General features: G+C 43.3%; 1 protein-coding gene across 11 annotated transcripts in view; it reads right to left on the bottom strand.

Annotated features, from left to right (window-relative positions):
* Positions 1–22,228, bottom strand: part of meis2a (Meis homeobox 2a) — a 194,672-nt gene that overhangs the window by 55,070 nt on the left and 117,374 nt on the right. For 6 of the 11 annotated variants that reach the window (XM_061794452.1, XM_061794451.1, XM_061794454.1 and 3 more), the window contains one exon: positions 10,570–10,733. In XM_061794452.1, coding sequence (XP_061650436.1) covers positions 10,570–10,733 — 164 coding nt within the window. The remainder of the gene's footprint in view (positions 1–10,569; positions 10,734–22,228) is intronic. The other 5 variants (XM_061794455.1, XM_061794447.1, XM_061794450.1 and 2 more) reach the window with 2 other exon arrangements.

Genomic DNA, 22,228 nt, shown 5'->3' with positions numbered 1-22,228 from the left:
CTGTAATTACAGATGACATCATTCAGTCTGCTTTAACACAGCCGCCTTAACATTTTAGATCTGTGTTATGACTACATCGGTAGTGGCTGGGAATGCAAACCCCGTGTATTATTTCCATTCGGGGTGGATATTTGGCTATGGGGAAAGTTAAGGATCAATGAATCTTTCTGAGGGAGCACAGTAGACTCACGGTTAGGACGTCTGCCTCACAGTTCTGAGGTTCGGGTTACGAAACTCGATTGCGGCCTTCCTGTGTGTAGTGGGCATGTTTTCCCCAACTTCCTCCCACATTCCAAAAATAAAAATAAAAAATAAACAGGCGTTAGGTTCATTGGTGACTCTTAACTGTCCAGTGGTGTCAATGTTTGTTTGTGTATATGTAGGGTTGGTTGGCGACAGGCCTGCAAGCCTAATGAGGACAAGTACAATAGAAAATGGATGGATTAATCTTTCTGAATGTTCTAAACTCCTATTTCCAACATTTGTTGGGCAGCATAATGGCCAACACTTTCATATAATCGACTGATTGATCACTACTTTATGTCATCCAAAGTTTCCATTGTCAAAAGTTGCAAAAGGTACCAAATTTTGATACCATATCACTTTTGGACACTATTCTATTGGGGTACAAGCACTACTGATATCATATTCTACAGCTGCAGTTGGCTGGAACAAGACACACCACTATCGATTGATTTGTTGCTATCCAGGGGTGATTCTACAATCAGAGGTTTAGGGGTTCTGGGATTCATTTTAGGGGTGCTAAACATTTTTTCAGCCTCATAAATAGGCTAGAAATGCCTATGTTTCTATCAAATTGTCGCTACTTGTCTGTCACTCATCTATGCTAACACAGAAGTTAAGTCATAATTACAATTAGCATTTGTATGAAAAACACTTACAGGCCATAAAACAATTTAATGAAAAACAGTGAGTACAGTGCTAACTGAGCGTGGCTTCTTGTGCCGCGTGACCACGTATTGTTAGACTGCGCGCCGTTCGTAACCTCAAAATGTGGTATGTCAGGACCGTAAATCAAGGACCTCCTGTATTCCACCTCTTTCTCGTCGGTTTCAACGGAGGGTTAAACTTGGCTATTGCCAGCCTGCCTACGCAACCAGCGACGGAAACGCAAACCCAAAGATTCGTGTTTCACGTTACAAAGCGTACCGTGGTGAACCAAACTTGACCGCTCGGTGGAAACGTGGCTTTATTCTCACTGGAGCGTGAGTCCTCACAGAATTGGAGTGCCGGTGAAGATTCTCAGTGTCTGAAAGCGGCGTCTGAACTCCGTACCCATGCTACATAAGCTGCATAACCTCATGTTGCTGTGTTAGAAAATGATACAAGGGGTTTCCGCCGGTGGGAATTGGTCGTAAAGGAAAAAAACCTTTGCGAAAAGACTCATTTCGACTTCTTCATTAAGTTGCAAACAGCAGGAGTGAAAATGAACTTAAAACGAGTAAGAGGGAGGGAGGGGAGAAGGGGAGTAAATGGAGAGATTTGGGATGGTATTTGGAGTGGGGGGGGGGGGTGGGGAGAGGGATTATGGCTGCTTTCCTTGCATTTCCACATACACAAAACATATGGGGCTCATCTAGATGAAAAACGAAAAGCGCGGTGCATGCTGCTTCGCAAAAGCGCACGCAAGCGTCATGCTTTATATGTCAGGGGCTTGCACGTGAGCTTAGGTGGCTTTGAAGTGGAACTATGACAGAACTGGATTAGGGGGCAAAGTATAAAGGTCCGACGGCGACGGGCGATCGAAACACACTCAGGCTTATTACAAGTGCGAGCAAAAAAATGACTGCTAAGCTTTGTCGAGACTCTGTGTGATGCCAGAGTTGATGTGGCATGTAATATAATTATACAGCCTGTGAAAATGCGACGTCACCGGATCCCCCTCTAAACTATCATTCTGTGTTCGCCGCGCTCCTAACATGTATGAATAAAGACCTCTGAAGACATTTAAGGGTAATCGAGTACGATCTCGGCGTTGGTTCCAAAGAGCAGATGGTGGCCGTTGAGCAGCCACCAGACAATAGCGAGGGCACCTCCTCCACACTGTCTTTATCAACCCCCCCCCCCCCCAAAGGAAACTCGCTTGTCTAATTGTGCCTAATGTCTGTTTGGCAAACAAACTCACACAAAGCATTGTGGGTATTGTCACTAAAGTAATGTGATGACTTTCTTTTTCTTTTTCTTCTTTTTCTCCACTAATAGTTGCACATTTCGGGGCCGCGGAACCAAAACGGCTCCCGGGTTGCCACGGGTGACTGGAGAGGTGACTTTTGGGCTTCGAGGCAAACAAGCACATGACAGATTAGTGTGTGGGCCTCCTCCAGGCCTCCACCTCTGTGACCTTTAGGAGCCTCCCTCCCTTGCCTTTGCTCCATCTTCAAGCCCCTAAAACCATCTCCCACCTTCTCCTTTGTCCTGGCTTGAAAACCCTGTCTTGAAAAAGTCAAATACTCCACTTCTAGAGCCCATACATGAGGACAGCAGCAGCCAATGCAGTGGATACTTTTTTTTTGAGGAAGAGCTGTTCAAAGTGTTTACAGATGTGCCTCGACCAGTTAAGCGCTGCTTGTGCTGCACACATGGATTAGAACAAGGGTGGCCAAAACAGGCTCAGGGGGCCTCATGCAGCTCATTGGCTGCTAGTCTGTCAATCACATCAGTTTAAACTCAGTCTTTTGCATTTGTTTTATTTTTTTAAAACAAAAAGTTGGATTTATAATTCCAAAAAAAACAAAAATAACACCTTGTGAGCCAGTTAACTCCTAGCTGTTAGCCACCATCTAGCAGTGCTGTGGAAATGGCAATAGCTGCTTTGACGGTGGTGGTCTAAGCCAGCTGTTTACCAGCTCGCTCACCAGTATGTAACGTAGGGGTTGAAGTCGAACAGCAAATTTCCCAGGAGCCGTGTGAGATCAAAACTGCGAGCAGGAGGATCTCTCACTGAATGTTCTGAGTGCGTCGAAAGCAACTGCTTGCTGTTGCCATGATGTCACCATGCCTTTAATTATCTGAATGCGTAAAGCCGCAGCGGTTTTTGTCATACTAGAGTGGCTCAACTACCGGGGACAAATTCCTTGTGAGTTTTAAAGATCCCATATTTTGGCTATTTAGACCTCCAAAGAGTGACTCTCTAACATAGACTTAGTACAAAAGTGTCAATTTCATAAAATAAATAACACCTTTGGTTTTGCCATATGACTGTCCAGAAAAGGCCCCTCTGACAGCTACTTCTGTTTGACCCAGTTTTGTATCTGCTTTATCCATATTTGGCAAAGACCACCCCCTTTCCTCTGATTGGTTGCCTCCATGTAGAAGACCCACGTGTTTTTTATGTTGACAGCACTGGCTAAGGAGCGGAGAGGGAAGGCAGAGATCTTCCCTAATGACGTAGATAAGCTCGAGAAATTTGAATGACCTGCTTTCAGGCCTCTCGGCAGAAAAACGCTTCTGGAACTCGGGAATGCGTTGACGATTTTAATTCATATTTCACATGTTTACGCTGAGGCACCACAGAGACAATAATGCATTCAAAACACTAGAAAAAAGTTGGTTTGGCAAAATACGGGACCTTTAACATAAAATAAATAAAGATGATTCTGATTTGCTGAACGTTGCATGCAAGATTAAAAGTATGGATGGAAGACTCTCTTGCTGAATGTTATGAACTACTGTTTCTAATTCTTAAAAGCCTGTCTGCATCCCTTTGCATCGAAAGCAGTGTTCCTGTCTCCCTAACGGTGCCACACATACAATTATCTGAATGCGTGAAGCTGCAGCGGCTATCGGGACGCGCACTTCGGTCACAGCAGTGGTGGCTTCGGCACGTTCTGTCTGAAAGGCACAAGCGCATAAATTCCAGATGTCCAGTTACAACTCAAATATGAAGACAACCTATTTTCTGAGCCAAACGGCAGGATTTTTTTATATACAACACAATTGGGAATATTAGATACAGCTAGATTCATTACTGTTGCTGTGGTACTGTGGACTTCCATATGTTGCGATGATTTGGGATTTTTGTCTCTTGCTCCTCATTGAGTCGGCCACCTCTTGATTAGAAGGATGACGGGAGCTTAAACACAAGTGGCAATACAAACGTGGCCTGCGCAAACTACGTGGGCCTTTTCCCGTTTCAAAGCGCGGACTTGTACGCTTGTTTATCATATGGGACAAACATCCGTTGCCAGGGCCCGGCCTGGCCTGGCCTGGACTGGCCTGCACCCATGTCTTGTGAATGACCCGGGATGCCTCTTTTATGTGCATCTATAAAAGGGCGGTTGAGAGAGCAGCTCCCATAGGAGGGCTCGACCTGGCGATGACACCCTGTTGTCATGGAGACTAATTCTATGTTGGGCTGGGGATTGGGAAGGGGAGGAGGAGGAGTGGGCAGAAGCATTGTCACTGGTGTATCTAATGATGTTTGCAGCACAATGCACTCATCTCCTCGCAGAGTGGGGATGTGTCCTCACTAGGGTTAATCACACGGCTCTGACCGAGAACACGAGAACGGTACTGTACACTCTATTTTATTTTTTTCCACTTGACAATACACTACAAACAGCAAAGGTGGTGCGATACCAATTCCAAATTGGAGCATCATTTTTGTTGAGCAACCCTCTAAAAGTTGCACAAAACATACTTCTTAAGGAAGAGTTTTTATGTTTTATAATGATTAACATCTCTTCAAACTTCAAATTAAGAATGTTTTTTTTATTTATTTAAAAATGAGTTTCAGGCACATCTGCAAAACAAATCCCCCTCACATAACTTCTTAAAATTGACATATTTTGACACTTTAATGGCAAGATTGCTTACTTTCATAATGTTTGTACACTTAGTAAAGGTTTTGTGACAGCGACAGTTTGATCCTTGAATAAATGTTTTCTATTTTAAGTTATTTCTAGAATGTTTTTCAAACAGTTTATCGTGATTAACGTTTTTTCTCCGCTTGCAAGAGTGGTCAAACGAATAACGTTAAAAAACGGAAAGTGTCAGAGGCTCATCTCTGACTTACATTCATTCACATTACTACTTTGTCATTTGTCATTATAGACATACGATAAACCCCAAAACACTATGAAATCCATATACACACCAAGACAAGACTGTTAAAAGTTGGGGAAAAAAAGGATTCTTTTGTGTTCCACCTTAAATGCTCCACTGTAAGAGAACAAATACCATCCCCTAGTGACAACTGTTTCTATGACACAGTCCAAGGCAGCACTTGAAGAAAAGGAACGAGGGCTGTATCGCTTCCCCTTCAGGGAGCCCAAGGGACCAATACACCTGGCTTAGCAGCTTAACAGCATTTCCCCCAAGTGCCCGGGCCAAAGGGTGACCTGGCAAGAAAACTTGAGACGGTTGATGCCGCAGAGGGGCTACCTACTCTTCTGACTGACCACTCCGTGCGCACACTATTTATTTTCATAGGTGTTTAGTTGGCTTTACACAAAGTCCGAAGACAAGGCCAAAGTGGTATCTCTCTATCGGACTGCTTCCTGTTTTCATTGCGAGGCCAACCTTCGTCTTTACAGGGGTGAAGGAGGACCAGCGGGGTCTAGCAGAGGGTGAAGGGGAAGGAAAGCCAGGGGCTAATTGTGCATTTTAGAGCAACAGTGCTGCCTTTCCTCAGCCCTTGCAATGCGTCCGATTCCCAAACTGTGGTGTTTGCACCCCAGGGGTGTGCGAGCGCCCGACATGGGGTGTGCGAGGTTAAAAGTGTGGATGGGGGAATCACTCTCCAAACGTACTTAACACCTGTTTCGATTCTAGTGTCCAACTGTGCTGTGTGACCCTCTGCCAACCCCCCTCCCCGGCCCTCGGGAGTATGACAGTTTCTTCTGGGGGGTGCGCGATATAAGAAGTGTGGTTGGGAAAATCATTTTCTAAATGTTCTGAGCTTCATTTTGATTCTTTTCTCAAACCCCTTGCTTAACATTAAAAGTGTCATGGCAGCGTGATCTTTTTTTCAGTAAAGATTAAGCATACCCTCCATAAAAGTAGAAATTACAGTACACAAAATCAACAGGATGTCCAAGGGGCTGTGCGTGGCTTAAAAAGTTTAGAAAAGGCTGAAAAAAGAAGCATCCATCCTGCTGTATCACTGCCTCGTCGTCATGCTTGCATTCGGGGCGCAGTAATACAGCCCCCCCCCCCCCCCCCCCCCTCCCACCGCCCCCTCAACGCCCAAGTTTACCTTTCTGATAACATAATCTCCCTGTAGTATTGAAAAGCTTATACCAACAGTCTGGGATTTCCCTTCCTCTAATGTGGCTGGAAGAGATCCAGAACCTCATGGGGATGGACGGGAGGGAGGCAAGTGGGGTATTAAAGAGCAGGAGGGAGCGAAGTGATGCTGTGACCCTGCTAACGCCAGCTGATTTGCCAGTGCGGCCCTATACCAACTCCATATATGGAGCATCTAAGGTTGCCAGCTTACGTGCTTTGCCGAAGGATGAACATATGGATGTCAGGTTATGACACAACAGGTTGTCTTTTGAATGGAAGACAGACAGTAGTGAGGGAATTGAATATGTGACCCCCGAGCGGCATAGTTTAGTTCAGCTCGGAACAGTAAATCCTGATCTGGCTTGAGTTTCCACCTTGTGGTGTGCAGGCAAAACGGCAATAGCGGCGTAAGTCAAAAGTGTAATATCAGAGTACCGTGAAAAATGATAACAGCAACAACAAAACTGAAATTGTCATAATCCATTGTAACTACCTTCATCTATGTGGAAACTATGGGGAAAATTAATAGATTTTTAAAACAATTTTTAACTGCGATGGGAGAATGTTCGCAACTGTTTCAATTCCAGTGTGATGTTCACCAGTGTGATGTTCACCAATCCGCAATAGGTGAACTTTGATACTGGTCACAATAATGCCACTTGGAGGGGATTTGTGCCATAGAGTGGCTGTAGCTCAACATTCTGGAGCAGGCTACCATGTTGGATCTTCTCTAGACAGCAAACGAGTGGAATCAACAGCACTACATCCCTACTTTCAGGGTAGTTGGTACCCAGACACGGGTGCCAAAAAATAATGACAGAACAGCAACGGGACTTAATGAAGACAAATGTGTTATGATTGCTCTCGATAGGTCAGAATTAAACAGGGAGGGGGGGGTGGGTGTGGGGGGCGGGGGGGGGGGGTTGAAGGGTGGGAGCACTGAGGACAATTTTGTTATACTGAATCCAAAAGCCAATGGTTGTGGGTGGTGGGGTGCTTGGTGGTACGATAGGGTAGCAGAGGGGGGGGGTTGCTGCCCTGTCCTTTTGGAGCTTTTGAGACGGACGCCACAATAGCTGGATGTTGAGAACATATGTAGAGAGACCCCCGTGGCTCATGGAAGACGAGGCGGCTCCTTTTCACTCCTCACCCCTCAGTTAATGAATGCGCCCATGACAGAATGCCACTATGGGCCATTCAGGGGCCAAAGTCCCCCAGAATTCAACCCTAAATGCATCCGCGACGGCAAATACATTTGCTTAACAAATTAAAAGAAAGGCGGGCGAGATGCAAGTGTGTGTGTGTGTGCGTGGATGTGTGTGTGCGTGTGTGTGTGGGAGAGTTGATGGGTGGGAGAATTGGCTGGTGAGAAGGGGGATAATTCAATTAGTCCTCTTCCTCAGTGAAGAAATAAAGGCAGGTTAAAAGGGAGGGATTATTATTCGTACAAGACGAGCCCACGCTTTACACAAAGGAAACAAATAAAGATTGGAGAGAACATCTACAAGCTGGCAAAAAAAAAAAAAGGGGCGGGGTGCTCGGGGGTGAGGGGATGCTTGAAAACACTTTGAATGAAGCACGACCCTAAAAACTGTCCACTGATTGCCTTCCTTCTTTCCTATAAAGCTTTAGACTAAAGACTCCAAAAGCTCTGTGTGCACCTTTCTGATTGGGACCAGCACTTATTTGCATGAAGTTTTATTCCCGTTACTACACAAATAAATCAGATTTTGAATTATTATTAATTTCCTTTTTTTTTTTTTTTTTTACTTTAGATGTGTAGGCATAAGAAGGATGCTACAAGAAGTAGCCTCCATTTTCAGTGGGCGTGGTTTCAGCAAATTCAGCAGACACGCCCACAGCGTCCGCGAGCGAAGTCAATGGCTTGATTTTTTTACACAATTTTGAAGTCTTTTTATATATACTTGGCAATTTTTTTAATCCTTTAAATTTGGCAGGGATAACAACACTCTTTTTTTTTGGTGGTGTGTCAAATTTAGTAGAGATATCTAGTTTCCCTCTATAGGGACTTGAAAAATGTTAAAAAATTTTACTTAAAAAGGTTTGTTTTTTAATTTTAAATAAAATTTTAGAGTTACTTTGTTTTACACTTGGGATTTTTTTGTTGATTTTTGTTTTTTACGGTGGTTCACTTCTTTTTATATTTGTATGACAAATGTTTTTTAAAAATGAGACACTGTAAATTCAGACGACACTACTGCTGTGGCTATGTTGGTTGACTTTTTTTTGCATGGTAAAGAATGCTCAAATGTTACTTAGTTTTGTACATTTCCTTTTAACAGTGGTTCATTTTTTTTTTTACACTTGCACCAGGTGATACCATTGTCATTAAAGTTAAGACTCTCTCTATGAATACTGGTTCATTTTCTTTTTAACTTGACTTAAAAATGGGAAAATGCCATGTTAAAAATGTGTACAAATATCCAAAAGTGACTTTTATTTTGATTTTGGCTCACTTTTTTTTTTTTTTTTTTTACACTTGAATGTTAAAAAAGTGAATCATCGAACTATATGATATGACTGCGGGTTATTATTCGTATTATTCGTATTATTTATTTATTTTATTTCTTCTTCTTCTTTTTTTTTTTTTCTTTTTCCTTCTTTCAAATAAATATTTTCAACTTGATGGTCACAGTTGCGTGCAGTCAGGGAGCGAGCGAGTGAGCTGTGAACAGCTGCAGAAGTCATTTTGATAATGATGAGAATAATAAGCAATAAGCGGGCCTGCCTGCGCAGCTTCGGGGGCTTTGCAGTTGCAGCTTCACTGCTCCTGAATAGATAAAAGTGATTAAAGCACTCCTGATTATCCCCTGACCAATATGTAATGGATTTACAGCCCTTTCAATTAGGCCATATTTGCTGGTCACTCATTACTTTTTGGTGGAGGAGATTTGGGGAGGGTCACCCTTTGGTTGAAGATCATCAAAAAGTTGACTGGCTTTTACCGCTGCATCCAGCTTGTGTGTCGCATGCTGCTGCTGAAACCTGAGCCGTGTGGCAAAATCAATACGGCTTGATGTTCTGATAATGTACTGACATCATTGAAGGGACAAGTGTGTGTGGGGCAGGGGGGGGGGGGGGGGGGGGGGGAGCGGGGGGATCATGGAGTCGATCCCCTCTATGCTTACAAATAGACTGACACACGGCGGTGCCTTATTTCATTCAACAAGACGTCGCTTCAGAGAATAGAGCAACACAAGATACAGTGACGTTTCAGGAAAAATATGGTGCTGAGTTGTAATAAAAATCAAGTCATAAATATGCTACACTACACTCAAAGCAAATGTAATATGTTAATTATGGTAGAGCCTTATTTATTATTTTTACGCTTGTAAAGACAAATCAAGTTTATTTGTAAAGCTTTTAATCACAAAAGAGTCTCTCTCAAAGGGCTTCACAGGCCCTCAGGTCATAATGATCTACGGCATGCCACTTGTAAAACAAAAAATATTTCATGTCACAGTAAAGTTATTTTACTTTTTATAGTGGTTAACTTCTTTTTATACTTTTACGACATGTAAAAGAAATATTGGGCTAAACTGACTTGTTTTTACACTTGTCAGGAAAGTAAAAATAGTTACTTATTATAAGTGTTTAATGTATTTATACACTTGTCTTACAAGTAAGAATGTTAATAATAGATATGTATAGTTTAAACTGTAGTACTGCTCCAACAATACGGACTAACTTATTTTTTACACTTTTTTTAAATATTACGGTAGCTTTGTTTTTGTTATTTTATTGTTGTTGGTTTCACTTGACTGAAAAGTTGCATTTCAAACATTGCCTGGAAAGTGAACAAGCGTTTTGTGATGGTGACAGTTTAACTCTGAACAAATGATTTCAACTCCCATCATTTTTCTTTTCAATGGGGGAAAAAAAATGATGGAAAACCAATGTTGGAAAGGATCGGGATTCCAGATTAGCATCTCCGTCTCACTGCTAGCCAACCAGCATTGAGTAACAGAAAAACAGAGATGCCCTCAGCATTCTGCGAGACGTAGTGCTTTTTCTATCCCACCTGGGACCGAGAATGTTACCCAACGAACATTGCGCATCCCAACACTGGATTAGCAGTCCTGTGCTTGTCTGTCCTATGGCCGCCGAGAGTGCGCAGAGCAGGGTAAACAGTCCAAAGTGATTAGATTGACCCGGTCACCGTGCTCCTCTGTGACAGGTGGCTGACAGGTGAGCCCTCTTTCTCTCACGGTGACAACTGTGTGACAGCTGCATTTGCATTCATAATCATAATAACAATAATTAAAAACATTTATTTTTTTTTATTTTTTTTAAACTCACCGTTAGATGCTGAAAGAGCCACGCCCTCATGATGTTGGTGGCCACTTTGGGGAAAATCCCGCGTTTCTTCTGCCTCTTCTTGTCCTTGTCCGGGTCGTCATCGTCCCCTGTGCCGGGCGATGCCACGCTGTTGTCTAAACCATCTCCTGGGCGGAAAATAAAGCCTGCGTGAGACATAAAATGCCACACGGGCATACCAGAGCGCGTCTCGTGAAGGATAGATACACTGACAAATACCACAGCTGATACTTAAGAGTGACGTTAAAGGCAACACAGTGAATTTTCCGCTGTTATGAATTGAAGATATGAAGGCGGTAGGAGGGAGGATGACGGGTGGGGGGATTTAGATGGCCTTAGACAAAGGCCTGTGTTGAGTGAGGGGTTTACATTGAGACTAGCACTGTTGTTCTATACTCCAGAGCATGTACAAGAGGCTGGGGGGTTAATAACTGGAGTGTTTTGGTTGGACACCAGATCTACAGTAGGTGAGAGGGGAGGGCAGGGGAGGGGACAAAACAATGAAGGAGCTTTGACGTACAGTACAAGTCATTAATTCAATTACATTTGCATGCTTGACATAACGTAGGGCATGGCGGATGTGTACGGCTCGACACGCTGTTAGTGGGCAAAAAGTACCATGTAACATTCAGAATTAGACATTTTTCACATCTTAATAGGGGTATCCTTTTAGAGCAGTAAGGAGGTTAGCGGAAAAGTGCTACTTTTGTACTCATTTAAGTGTATGATGGTGACCATAGCCTACTAAACGTTCTTAAGAACAGAACTGCTAATATGTCCACATATCCTAAGCAAGACTTATGCCTCAAAGTGCATTATTTATTATAGTTGGACATCATTTTAAAGCAGTGATTGGGGTAACCCAACATAACCCCCCAAATATTTTGTAATTTCTGTACTAATTTTAAAGCATTATTTGTTGGGAATCTATTGGGAAGAGCCAAGGCCTATGTAATATTCATATGAGGACACTTTTTTCATACAGTATGAGTGCCACTATGTCTATGCTTGCGTTCAAAATCATGCCAATGTAAAAAAACTATTGGACAAATATGGTGGGAAAAAGCTGCAAATATGCTCATATATTTGGACACGTTAGCCTAAATTGGGCTATCATTTCAAAGAGGTTAGGATGTTCTAGTCATTTTTATTCACTATTTTTGTGCAATTTCCAATAAATTCTTATACACAGCATTTGGTCGAGCCATTTTCAGGTCATGCATATTCGAAGTATACTGTAGATGTGATTTGGGGTGATGCGTCGTTGCACAAGGAGGCACATAATGGACTTGTTTTCCCCGCCCCCTTTCTGGCAATTACCATGGCAGGCTAGCATAGCATTGCATTAATGTCCGCTACAGTTTGACTCCAAGAGGAAAACACGATTCCTCCTTTAAAACAAAGTTTGCAGCCTCTTCTTCTCATTCCTCCTTCCCCGCATTAATTGTGCATTAGCAAAAAATGATTTACTTTTAACAGTGGTGGTTATTTTTTTTCTTGCCCCCGGGCACAGATGCCTTGAAAGCCTTCCTTGAGGGCATCTAAATTATGTATCTGAAAAACTCCTCCACTGAGGCAGCGAAGGACCCGGACATTCCCAAATTCGAAACTGGCACGTCGGCCCGTTTTTGGAGAGGTGTCAATCACGGGCACCTATACGAGCGCTAATCTCGCATAAATATTTGAACTAATAACCTTAAGAAAAAAGGACAGGCTCCTGGTGTAATCAAAATGCAAAATAAATGAAGAATATAAGGACAGCAGGAGGGGGATCCGACTTTTACTACGCCCCCCCTTTCCTCTTTCAGTCCTTTCTGTCCTTGTTTATCTTCCACATCATTAGCGCGGAGCCACACGAAAACGGGGGGAAAACAGAGAAGTGCGGACTTAGCACTCCGCGTGTGAAGTTAAAGAAGCAACAGACCCTCTGAGGGACATATGTGGTGTTGTCGTTGTACAATGGACATTCATTAGCAAGGCCCAGCGCCGTAAATCCCGCGCTAAGTACGAATCCTTGTTCAGGAAGGCCTAAAACAATAAACTCCGCTCCATTCCGACTGCGTGGGGGTGGGAGAGCTTCCTGAGAAATGCGACTCCACGCGGAAGTCAACAACACGACGCTGTGAATTTTAAACACCCTGCCCCTTGAATAATGTCGCAACACACTTTTGTTTGTTTGCTTTGTGTGCGTGTATGTGTGTGTGTGTGTGCATGTGTGTGTCTCCACCACTAGGGTTTTTTTTGTGTTGGTTTTTTCCGAGCAAATCCCTCTCCCGCTGTGAGCGGTCAAGGCTTCACGCAGCGGAACCCACACGTCGGCCAAAAAGGCTGGCAGATTAATTTTATTGACGTTTCCATTTTCACTGCAACGCGATAGCCTCCACCAGCAAAACCGCCACCGCCACCGCCGCCGCCACCACCATCGTGAAGGGCGACCTGGCCGTATTTACAGAGTGACCTGTCACTTCATTACCCAGCATGCTTGTCACCTCCCGTCTTCTGCGCCTGCGAGGGTGAAACCAGACTCCGAAGCTTTCAGCTCCTCCTCACACGAATAATATGCACTAACCAGACGTGTGGCATTCTCCTACGTACAGCGGGCTCTTGACTTGGGAGTTGAATTCGTTCAGTGACCGAGCTCAATTTACTCGCATGTAAAATAAATATTCCACATTGAATGAATTCATCTGATACGGCCCCTGGAAACTACCACAATATAATAAAGGAGAATGTAAACCAAAAAAAGGTTTTATAAAGCGTAATTACTGTACTTTGCACCTGAACGTTGTGCTTTTAAAGGGGGCGTGTCCGAGTGAGTGAAGTCACGAACATGGCCAGTATGTCCGTGTGAGCCTCTGGACCTGACTTTTGGTCTACTGTAGATGTTTGTGAGTGTTCTCATTTTGTCTCTGTGTGTTGGATTTTTTGCGAAAGTGCACCAGCGGCTGTGAGTCTCCTTTTCTTGCCCCCACTTCACTCAAGCAACCGGCAACTTAATTGTAATTAAAATTTTGCATCAAAACACAGAAAAAAATTAATAAATAAAAAAAAATAATAAAAACATAAATAAAAAAAACTCTGAAGTTGAGAAACTTTAAGGCAAAGTAAGCTTTATTTCGATATTACTCAGATCCAACATTCGGAAACGCTTTCGAGTCATCATCACCTGCCGCCTTTTGTTTGGATTAGATTAAACTTTTTTTTTTTTTTTCCTCAATAGTACTAAACTAAGACGTTTTCCAATGGTACTTGACATTGCAAAATGGTATCTCTTTGATGAAGTATATTGCTACCAATTTTTCCAATTTCCACTTCTGGTGGTGGTGTTGGCCAAAATTTGAGTTAAAGTACATTTTTATTAGTTGAATAGGCATCTATTGAGCTTGATTTTTTTCCCCCCCTTTTTTTTCCTCTGTCAAACCAGTGTCCTCCGACTCCAAAGTCCTTACAGACTGAACTACTGCCGCCCCTTTGTCAGGAAATGGTGAGGAATACTTTTCATTTTCTATTTGAAAGTGAATCGTATGCCCGGTTTTATCAAAACATTTTTAGGAAATGTCATTTGTTTGCACCGTTCTACAAGGATCCTGGTCATTTTCAATACAATCTAAAAGGAGGGGTAGTGAACTTTGACCTATGGGCCAAATTGAGGCCTGTGAACAGGCCCTCGAAAATGATCATAAAATTTTGATGCTACGTTCCACTCATTAAATAGGTTGGTAAAAAAGCTCGGCAATTTATATAACGAAATATCTACGTCCGATTGAGGCTCAAATGGACAAATTCTCGAGTAGAAGTTAGTCAAAGTAAGAGTCCTGGAATTTGCCCAGAAAGACCGCTTCAAACCAATTCCAAGCATGGGGCCCAAGAGACTTTTTGAAGCGTCCTTTTATGATAGACATGTCCACCCCATTTTGCGTCGATCAGTGAAACTGGTGTCGGGGGTAAAAATATGTTTTAATAATTTTCCAGGGTGAGCTTACCGAGTGACTTTTTATTTGGAGGTTGGGAGTTGGGGGTCTTGTTCAGGACCCCTAATATACATTGATTTACATTTGCTTGCAAAAAAAAAAACTGCCGATTTTTCGGGCATGCTGAGGATGCCCTGTGGGATACATCGAGGTCTTCAACATTCATGTGTTTATTCTAACAAAACAAAAAAAACAAGGCGATGGCCAGAAGGTGCGACGGAAGAAAAAGGTGGAAAAGACAAAGAGAGAAAGGGGGCGAAGGAGCAGAAGAATAAAGAAGAGGCAACTTGCACAGCCTCATTACATCTAAAGGAGATCTAGTGCTTTGCATCCACCCCCACCTCCTTTCCTAGGAGCCAGAGAAGGAACGCTGCAGGGCAAATTGTCCCAAACGCTAATGGCTTCTGACTGTTCCCTGGCAACTCTGCCATTCTAACCTGTGTGGATGTGCGCGATGGGGGAAAAAGGGAAAAAATAAAAAAATAAAAAATAAAGTAGGCAAAGGAGAAAAAAAGTGTAGGGCAAGAGTAGGGGGAAGCGTCCCATCATCTGGCCATGTGACGCAGATGGGGGTTGGCTATTAGGAGGCAGCCAAAAGGCCTCAGGGAGCTGAGATGCTGGAGTGTAGCCTCGGGCACTTTTGGAAAAGCATCACCCTTGGAGATGAGGGGGAAGAAAGCCCTTACTCACTTTCCCGCTCTCCTTCTTCCTTAAACACACGCCAGCGATGCCGTGACTGGCCTCGGTTTAAAAAGTTGGTGCATATTTTCACACAGGTTGTCTAATAACGCAACACAGAAGACACAACGGGCAAACAAACAAGTCCAAGAGCGCAATCCGCTCATATACATTCCCTCTCAACTCGTCACCGGTGGGTGCTTATTAAAAATGCATTCACATATATCTTCCCTGTCAGTAAATTGGTCTCGGGGCTGAGCTCATTAACGGGTCGGTGGAGGAGGACGGTAAACACGCCGCAACTCTTGCTTATCTAACGTATTAACGCATCTGCGGGGGGCTTCGCTTTTTGGAATTTTCTTGCACAAAGAATTGGTTTGGCACCAACATGTTCTACAATCTGCAGAGCGGGCCACTCGCGTTTTGGTGAAGTGGAGCCATTTGGACGAGTCCTGTGATGCACACAGGGCCAGAGAAGCATTATGGATGCACTTGAGTTAAAAAAAGAAAAAACTATAAGGGGGTGATTACACAACTTTAATAATAATGTCGTTTTCACAAGTGTCCACTTTGACACGTTTGGGGACTCAAAGCAGGTGTAAATTATGCTTTTTTTTCTCTTATATTTCTTTTTTCAGTTGAAAATAAAATTGCAAATACAATTTTCTTTCCCATTTTCAGTTAAAAATCAGTTTCAATCAGTTTATAGTTAATTTCCCTGTAATAATATGCTTACCCATTTTTTGTTAAAATGGTCATTGTCAAAAACCAAACAAACCAACGTTTCTGTTTCCTTTAATATACACAGAACGTTGAAAAAAAGTTTCACTTTAAGTTAAAAACGATTTTATTCAGTTAAAATTGGTCATTGGTCAGTTTCATTAAATAAAAAAAATATATATATATTTTGCCATGTTCCGACAAAAAAAAAAAAAAAAAACAGAGGCAGCTTTGACAAAAAACAATGTCTGTTTTCAATGTGTTAATGTCATTTTTTGCCTGCTGTTCAAGCCTAAAAATGTAAACATTTGAAAATGGGCATCCAAGTTTTTGAAAACGCCACCATTCAAAATTCACTGTAAACGTTGAGCTTCTCCAACCAAGTGTACTTTGATTACACCACTAATGCTACTGGTAAAATCACATGCCTTCCCTCAAATACTTGAATGTACGCCACAGAAGGATTTTCAAATGACTGTTTCGCCATCGACTGGCCTGGAACGCATACTAGCATTTGTAAGCTCTTTCTGCAGGTCTGTCAGTTTTTACATTGTCACGTAAGCTAAGAGCGCAGTGTGATAAAGGTGTAAGAATGAATGGGCTAACCTAGTCATGGTTGGTAATCCGCTGCCACAAGAGGTGCTTTTTACTATTCATATAGCGAGTAGAGAGTTTTTAGATGTTGTGTCGTGCACAGGGAGGCCTCCGGTGTTTGTTTCAGGCTAATGAAGCAAGAGTGTTGAGGCAGTGGCTTACGGAAGCTGTGCTCAAAGTGACTTATTACCGACGGGGGCCCTGTCTGCCTCCTTCTGTGTCTATGCAGACCAGTCAGGCATGTTTCACCCATGGTTCACGAGGAGTAGCTGGACAAGCTATATACGTTATATAGGGGCGCTCCTTTTGGCACGATGAGCTCGCCATAGCGACCGGCCCCTCCCTTGCTTCAACATCCTATTACACCACCGCTCGCCCTGCAGGCTCAGCCACGGAGAATGAGCAGAAAAGAAGAGACGGATTTAGGAGCCTCTTTTTTTCCACCAACATAAGCAGCATTTAGCACATTCAACCCCCCCTCACACTCACAAATGGCAGCGCAATAGGAGAAGCGGCAGGGGCTCCCGCTTTTGTCCGTCTGGTTACCCCCTTTTATTTACTCTGGATTTATGGAGGGGTCTTTGCCGCTTCTTGGACCACATGCTCGTGAGGCACACCCAATCACACATACAAAAACGAAAAAAGTGTTCACACTAAGGGAATGGCCCAACATTTGCGGTAGATCACACCACCGATGCCTGCGAGTTTTCATTAGCAATTGTAAGTAATGTGACTGGACACAGCAGCTAAATATTTACTAAATATTTCACATGCCGAATTATATACTCAAAATATGCCCAATTTCTACGTCAGAACCACATTACATAACATTCTAAACTTGGCCAAAACTCGGAAATGCATGACTTACGTTAATTTCTAAAGTTGGAAACATACTGGTTACTTTGACTTTCAAAGCCAAAATCACATTCATTGCATAAAATAAAAAAATCGGAAACGCGTTACTTACGGAAAATTCAAACTTGGACTCTCATTTCAAATTCTAAACTCAAAATTGCATTAGCTATGTCATATGCTAAACTCTGAATCGGATTACTTACTTCCAATGCTAAAGTCGGTATTGCATACTTCAAACGCTTAACTCGAAATTACATTTGGCTACTTCCTGTACAGGAAATTTGAAATTCCTCACCACATTTTGTGAAATTCCAAACTGGGAATCGCATTACTTACATCAAATTCTAAACTCAAAATTACAACTTATCTCAAATGCTAAACTCAGAATACGTACATTATACATTCAACTGGGACTTGCATTTTGTGCATCAAATATTAAACTCGGAATAATATTACTTATGTACATGACATTCTAGATTTAGAATAACATTTCTTACATTGAATTATGAACTCTTCATCACATTATGCCAAATTTTCATCAAATCTGACATGAAATCCTAATTGCATTATGTCTACTTCTAAACTCGAAACCATCCATCCATCCATTTTCTGAGCGAGCCGCTTCTCCTCACTAGGGTCGCGGGCGTGCTGGAGCCTATCCCAGCTATCATCGGGCAGGAGTGGGGGTACACCCTAAACTGGTTGCCAGCCAATCGCAGGGCACATACAAACAGACAACCATTCGCACTCACATTCACACCTACGGGCAATTTAGAGTTGTCAATTAACCGACCATGCATGTTTCTGGGATGTGGGAGGAAACCGGAGTGCCCGGAGCAAACCCACGCAGGCACGGGGAGAACATGCAAACTCCACACAAGCGGGGCTGGGGATTGAACCCCGGTCCTCAGAAATGTGAGCCAGATGTGCTAACCAGTCGTCCACCGTGCCGCCAACTCGGAACCACATTACTAATATTCATTTCAGAATTTTTGGAATCTCATGATGTCAAATCCTAAACTCAAAATCGCATTACAGGTACTTGTGTGAATTCTAAACTCGGACTCCCATTACTTAACGTCAAATTCTGATGTAGGTGCATGGGCACATTTGCCGTTTTCAGTTTTTACAAAAGCACAACTGCAACACTGTATATCTGTCAACAAACACAAAATTCCATTGCTGTCAACAAACTGCTAAACGACACCGATTAAAGTAACAACAGTCCCATGTAAAAGGACCCTTATAGTCTGCTTTGCTGTGAACCCCGCCAAATGCGCCCCCTCACCCTCACCATTTGGTCTATTGCACTCATTCAAATCCATACAGTAGATGAGGGCTCTTAAAACTGAGCTGTTTTTTTATTTATTTTTATTTTTTTTTTTTTTTAAGCGTGGCAGCAGCCGGGGGAGTTTTTACACTGATTATTTCCTGATCTGTGCTTAAACAAGCGGCAAGGCCCTCGCACTGGACCATAAAACAACAGCTTAGTAAACAGCTAGCATGCTGACAAATTGGTAGCGCTCGGGCCGGAGTCATTAACAGCCCTAAAACCTGTCAGAGCAATTACAACAAACTCTCTCTTTCAGCGAGGCTCCCTGCCAAACTCAGATGTCACTACCCGCCTTCTCCCCCCTTTTCCCCCTTCTACCACCAGGACAGCGGCTAAAGGTGAAAGAGGCAAAACTGTCACTCACCCCCTCCCTCCCATACACACTTTTTGCTGTCCTCCTCCAGCAATCATGAGACAAACACTTCAAACGCAGCTGTACGTGCATCCTGGCGGCTACGACTCAACGACTCCACTTGCATGAGAGGTAATATGCAGTTGTCTTCCCCCAAAACACATCATTAAGTGTTCCCTTAATGAAGTGGAATAAGAGCGTCTAATTAGATGGGTTTTACGTGTGAGGAGCCGAGGCAGTCATGCAGTAAGGAGGAAGGCGAGGGAGGGAGGAAGGTAGGAAGGGGTTAGTGGGGAGGAGGGGGTTGTAGTAGCTCAAAAACTCCTGCACCTCCCTCCCTTCCTCCACCCCCTTTCGCTAAGCCCCCCTAACCCTGCCATCAGGCACATATCTCTCTGTCATCTCTGGAATGCCGGAGATAAGTATCGCCTCTCCGCTGATACAAGGCCTCTCGCGGTGACCCCTCCGCGCACATCCCCGCCAAAAGAGTCGGAAGCCGGCGGGTGGAGGTTGTTTTTAAGAGTGAGTTTGTTTGTGGGGGGGGGGGGGGGGAAGTTGTTTTTACATTTCAAGCCCCCCTCCCCCTCAAAAAATAGTACTGGCTGATACAAAGCTAATTCAATTGTCATCCATCCATCCATCCATTTTCTGTACCGCTTATCCTCACAAGGGTCGCGGGCGTGCTGGAGCCTATCCCAGCTATCTTCTGGCGAGAGGCGGGGACACCCTGAACTGGTCGCCACCCAATCACAGAGCACATATCAACATTCGCACTCACATTCACACCTACGGGCAATTTAGAGTCTTTAATTGACCTACCATGCATGTTTTTGGGATGCGGGAGGAAACCGGAGTACCCGGAGAAAAAAATCCACGCAGGCATAGAGAGAACATGCAAAGTCCACACAGACGAGCCCCGATTTGAACCCGGGTCCTCGGAACTGTGAGGCAGATGGGCTAACCAGTCGTACACCGTGCCGCATTCAATTGTCAACTCAGCGTTGACAGGGATTCCGATAAAGGTGCCAATGCAGGATTACATGGACTGTCAACATTTCCTCAGTCAACGATGGGGAAAAGTAACAATACATTTTTCTTTAATATCGTTCTAAAGGGATGCAAGAACGTATCTCTGAATGTTCTGAACTCCTGCTTCCGCTGAGCAGAATAATGCACAGATGTGGACTAGTCTAATATATATATTTTGGGGGGTCTACAACAGCCACAGAAAATGAAGATGAGTAAAACCCAAAAGGAGGCAGCCACTTGCAGATGTCGGGACCCAATTTGCATGGATGGCAAAAGGGCTAAATTGCAGGGGTGGGTGCGAAACTCAAAGGGAGCTGTGATGCCCATGACTGCCTCTCACTCAGACGACAAGGATGAGCGGCTAATGAAGGGGCTTTGTGTACCCGGCAGACGTTTCACACTCTCTGAGGCTACTGAGCAACTCGTATTGTCAACAGTTCTCTACCAAATCTGGCACAAAAAACTATTTTGATCACAAAACTGTCGGTAAAATTGAGCCCACTCACGCCACCGTTATCTGGATTTTTACAATAGACAGGAAAAACGGGCATCCAGATCAGCATACTTCGGCATTAAATATTAAACCACGGAGATTACACAAAAGGAGTGAGAGTGAGGCAATGTTGGCATGAAACAATGATTCTTCTTCTATCGACCTTTTAACCTTCAAAAGAATTTCGTATGTTCCTCAATTTTGCAACAAAGAGCACTGTGCAGCGCCCAAACTGAGTAAACTAGATGAATATAATCAGAAATATTGATATGTTGTTGTATAAAACCCCATCTTTGGTAGAAATACACTTTAATCACATGTGCAGCCATGATGGCTTTGGGTTGTGGAATAGTCGACATTGTTTGACATCAAAGGTCAGATAGAAGCATCAGTAATACATTTCCACCCTCAATTACCATGGAAAACCTATCAAACAAATAATCCTACTGTTTAAATGGTTTTATTTTTCTATTAAAGACATCCTTTGGCACACCTGATCATCAGTAACATATACTGTGGTGCTGGGGGAGGTTGCTCTATAGCCGAAATGGATTCAAAGGGTTATAAATCAACAAGTCAACCATCAGATTCTCGCTTCTCTGCAGTCTTCTCATCAACCAAACGCCATAAACCTTTTCTCCTTCTCTCTCTTCGTCGCTTTTTTTTTTCTTCCCATGAATGTCCTGGAGGCAAAGGAACAAAGCGAGCAGAACTGATTACTGCGCTGTTGCCCTGCTCCGCTAGTCTAAACTCTGTTTGGCTTCCTAATGAGCTCACTAAAAAGCCAATTCATCACCCATAACCCCCTTGCAACCTCCCTTGAAACCCCCCGCACCCCCATTATGGCAAATCGAGGACAGTCCGTTTACAGACTCGAGATGCGAGGGTGTAGGTCAAACGCTAGGAGGGCTGGAAAGCAGCGGTCGTCGGGAGAGCACAACCAGTATCTAAATGTGCTCACCATTTACTAAAAACATTTTTTTAATGGCTGCTTGAGTGTGGTAGCTTGATCTTTACACCCTCATGCCGCCCCCTCTTTTTGCAACGCCAGCGGTGTCCCGGCCTGGCCAGGAGGAATGTCCAGTTTGATGGTTACAGCAGCGGGAATCTTGCTTTCTCATCGGAGCTCGCACCACAGATTTCAGCTTTAATAAGTTGTTGTCTCATTCCGCGCAAAGACAGGAATTCACAGAAAATGGGAAAGGGAGGGGAGCAGAAGGAAGATCTGAATATAGTTGAAAAAAAAATGCCGTCATTGGCCATGTAGTAGTTCACATTGCTGACGTCGTGTTGATTCCCTGGTTTACCTTGGATCAAAGTTACAGCTGGGACAGAAAGTTGATCTACGATGGTTAAAAGTTGAAACGATATTAATGAAAGTAGTTTTTATTATAGTTGATTTAGTAGGAAACTTAAGAAAAAAAACAAAAAACAACTAACTGCTGTATTATAATCATAACTGAATGCTATTCACGTAAACAGCTCACACAACAATCGACAGGATAAAATGTCCAAAAATGTTTGGATTCATGTTAAAAGATGAGAGGAGGAAAAGTGTTTACGTAAAAATTTTGTAGGCAACTGTACGACAATTTCAAGCTTTACTATGTTCATAA

This window comes from Phyllopteryx taeniolatus, chromosome 13, assembly GCF_024500385.1.
Source record: "Phyllopteryx taeniolatus isolate TA_2022b chromosome 13, UOR_Ptae_1.2, whole genome shotgun sequence".
Lineage (NCBI taxonomy): Eukaryota > Metazoa > Chordata > Actinopteri > Syngnathiformes > Syngnathidae > Phyllopteryx > Phyllopteryx taeniolatus.
This window is presented reverse-complemented; position numbering and strand designations above follow the sequence as displayed.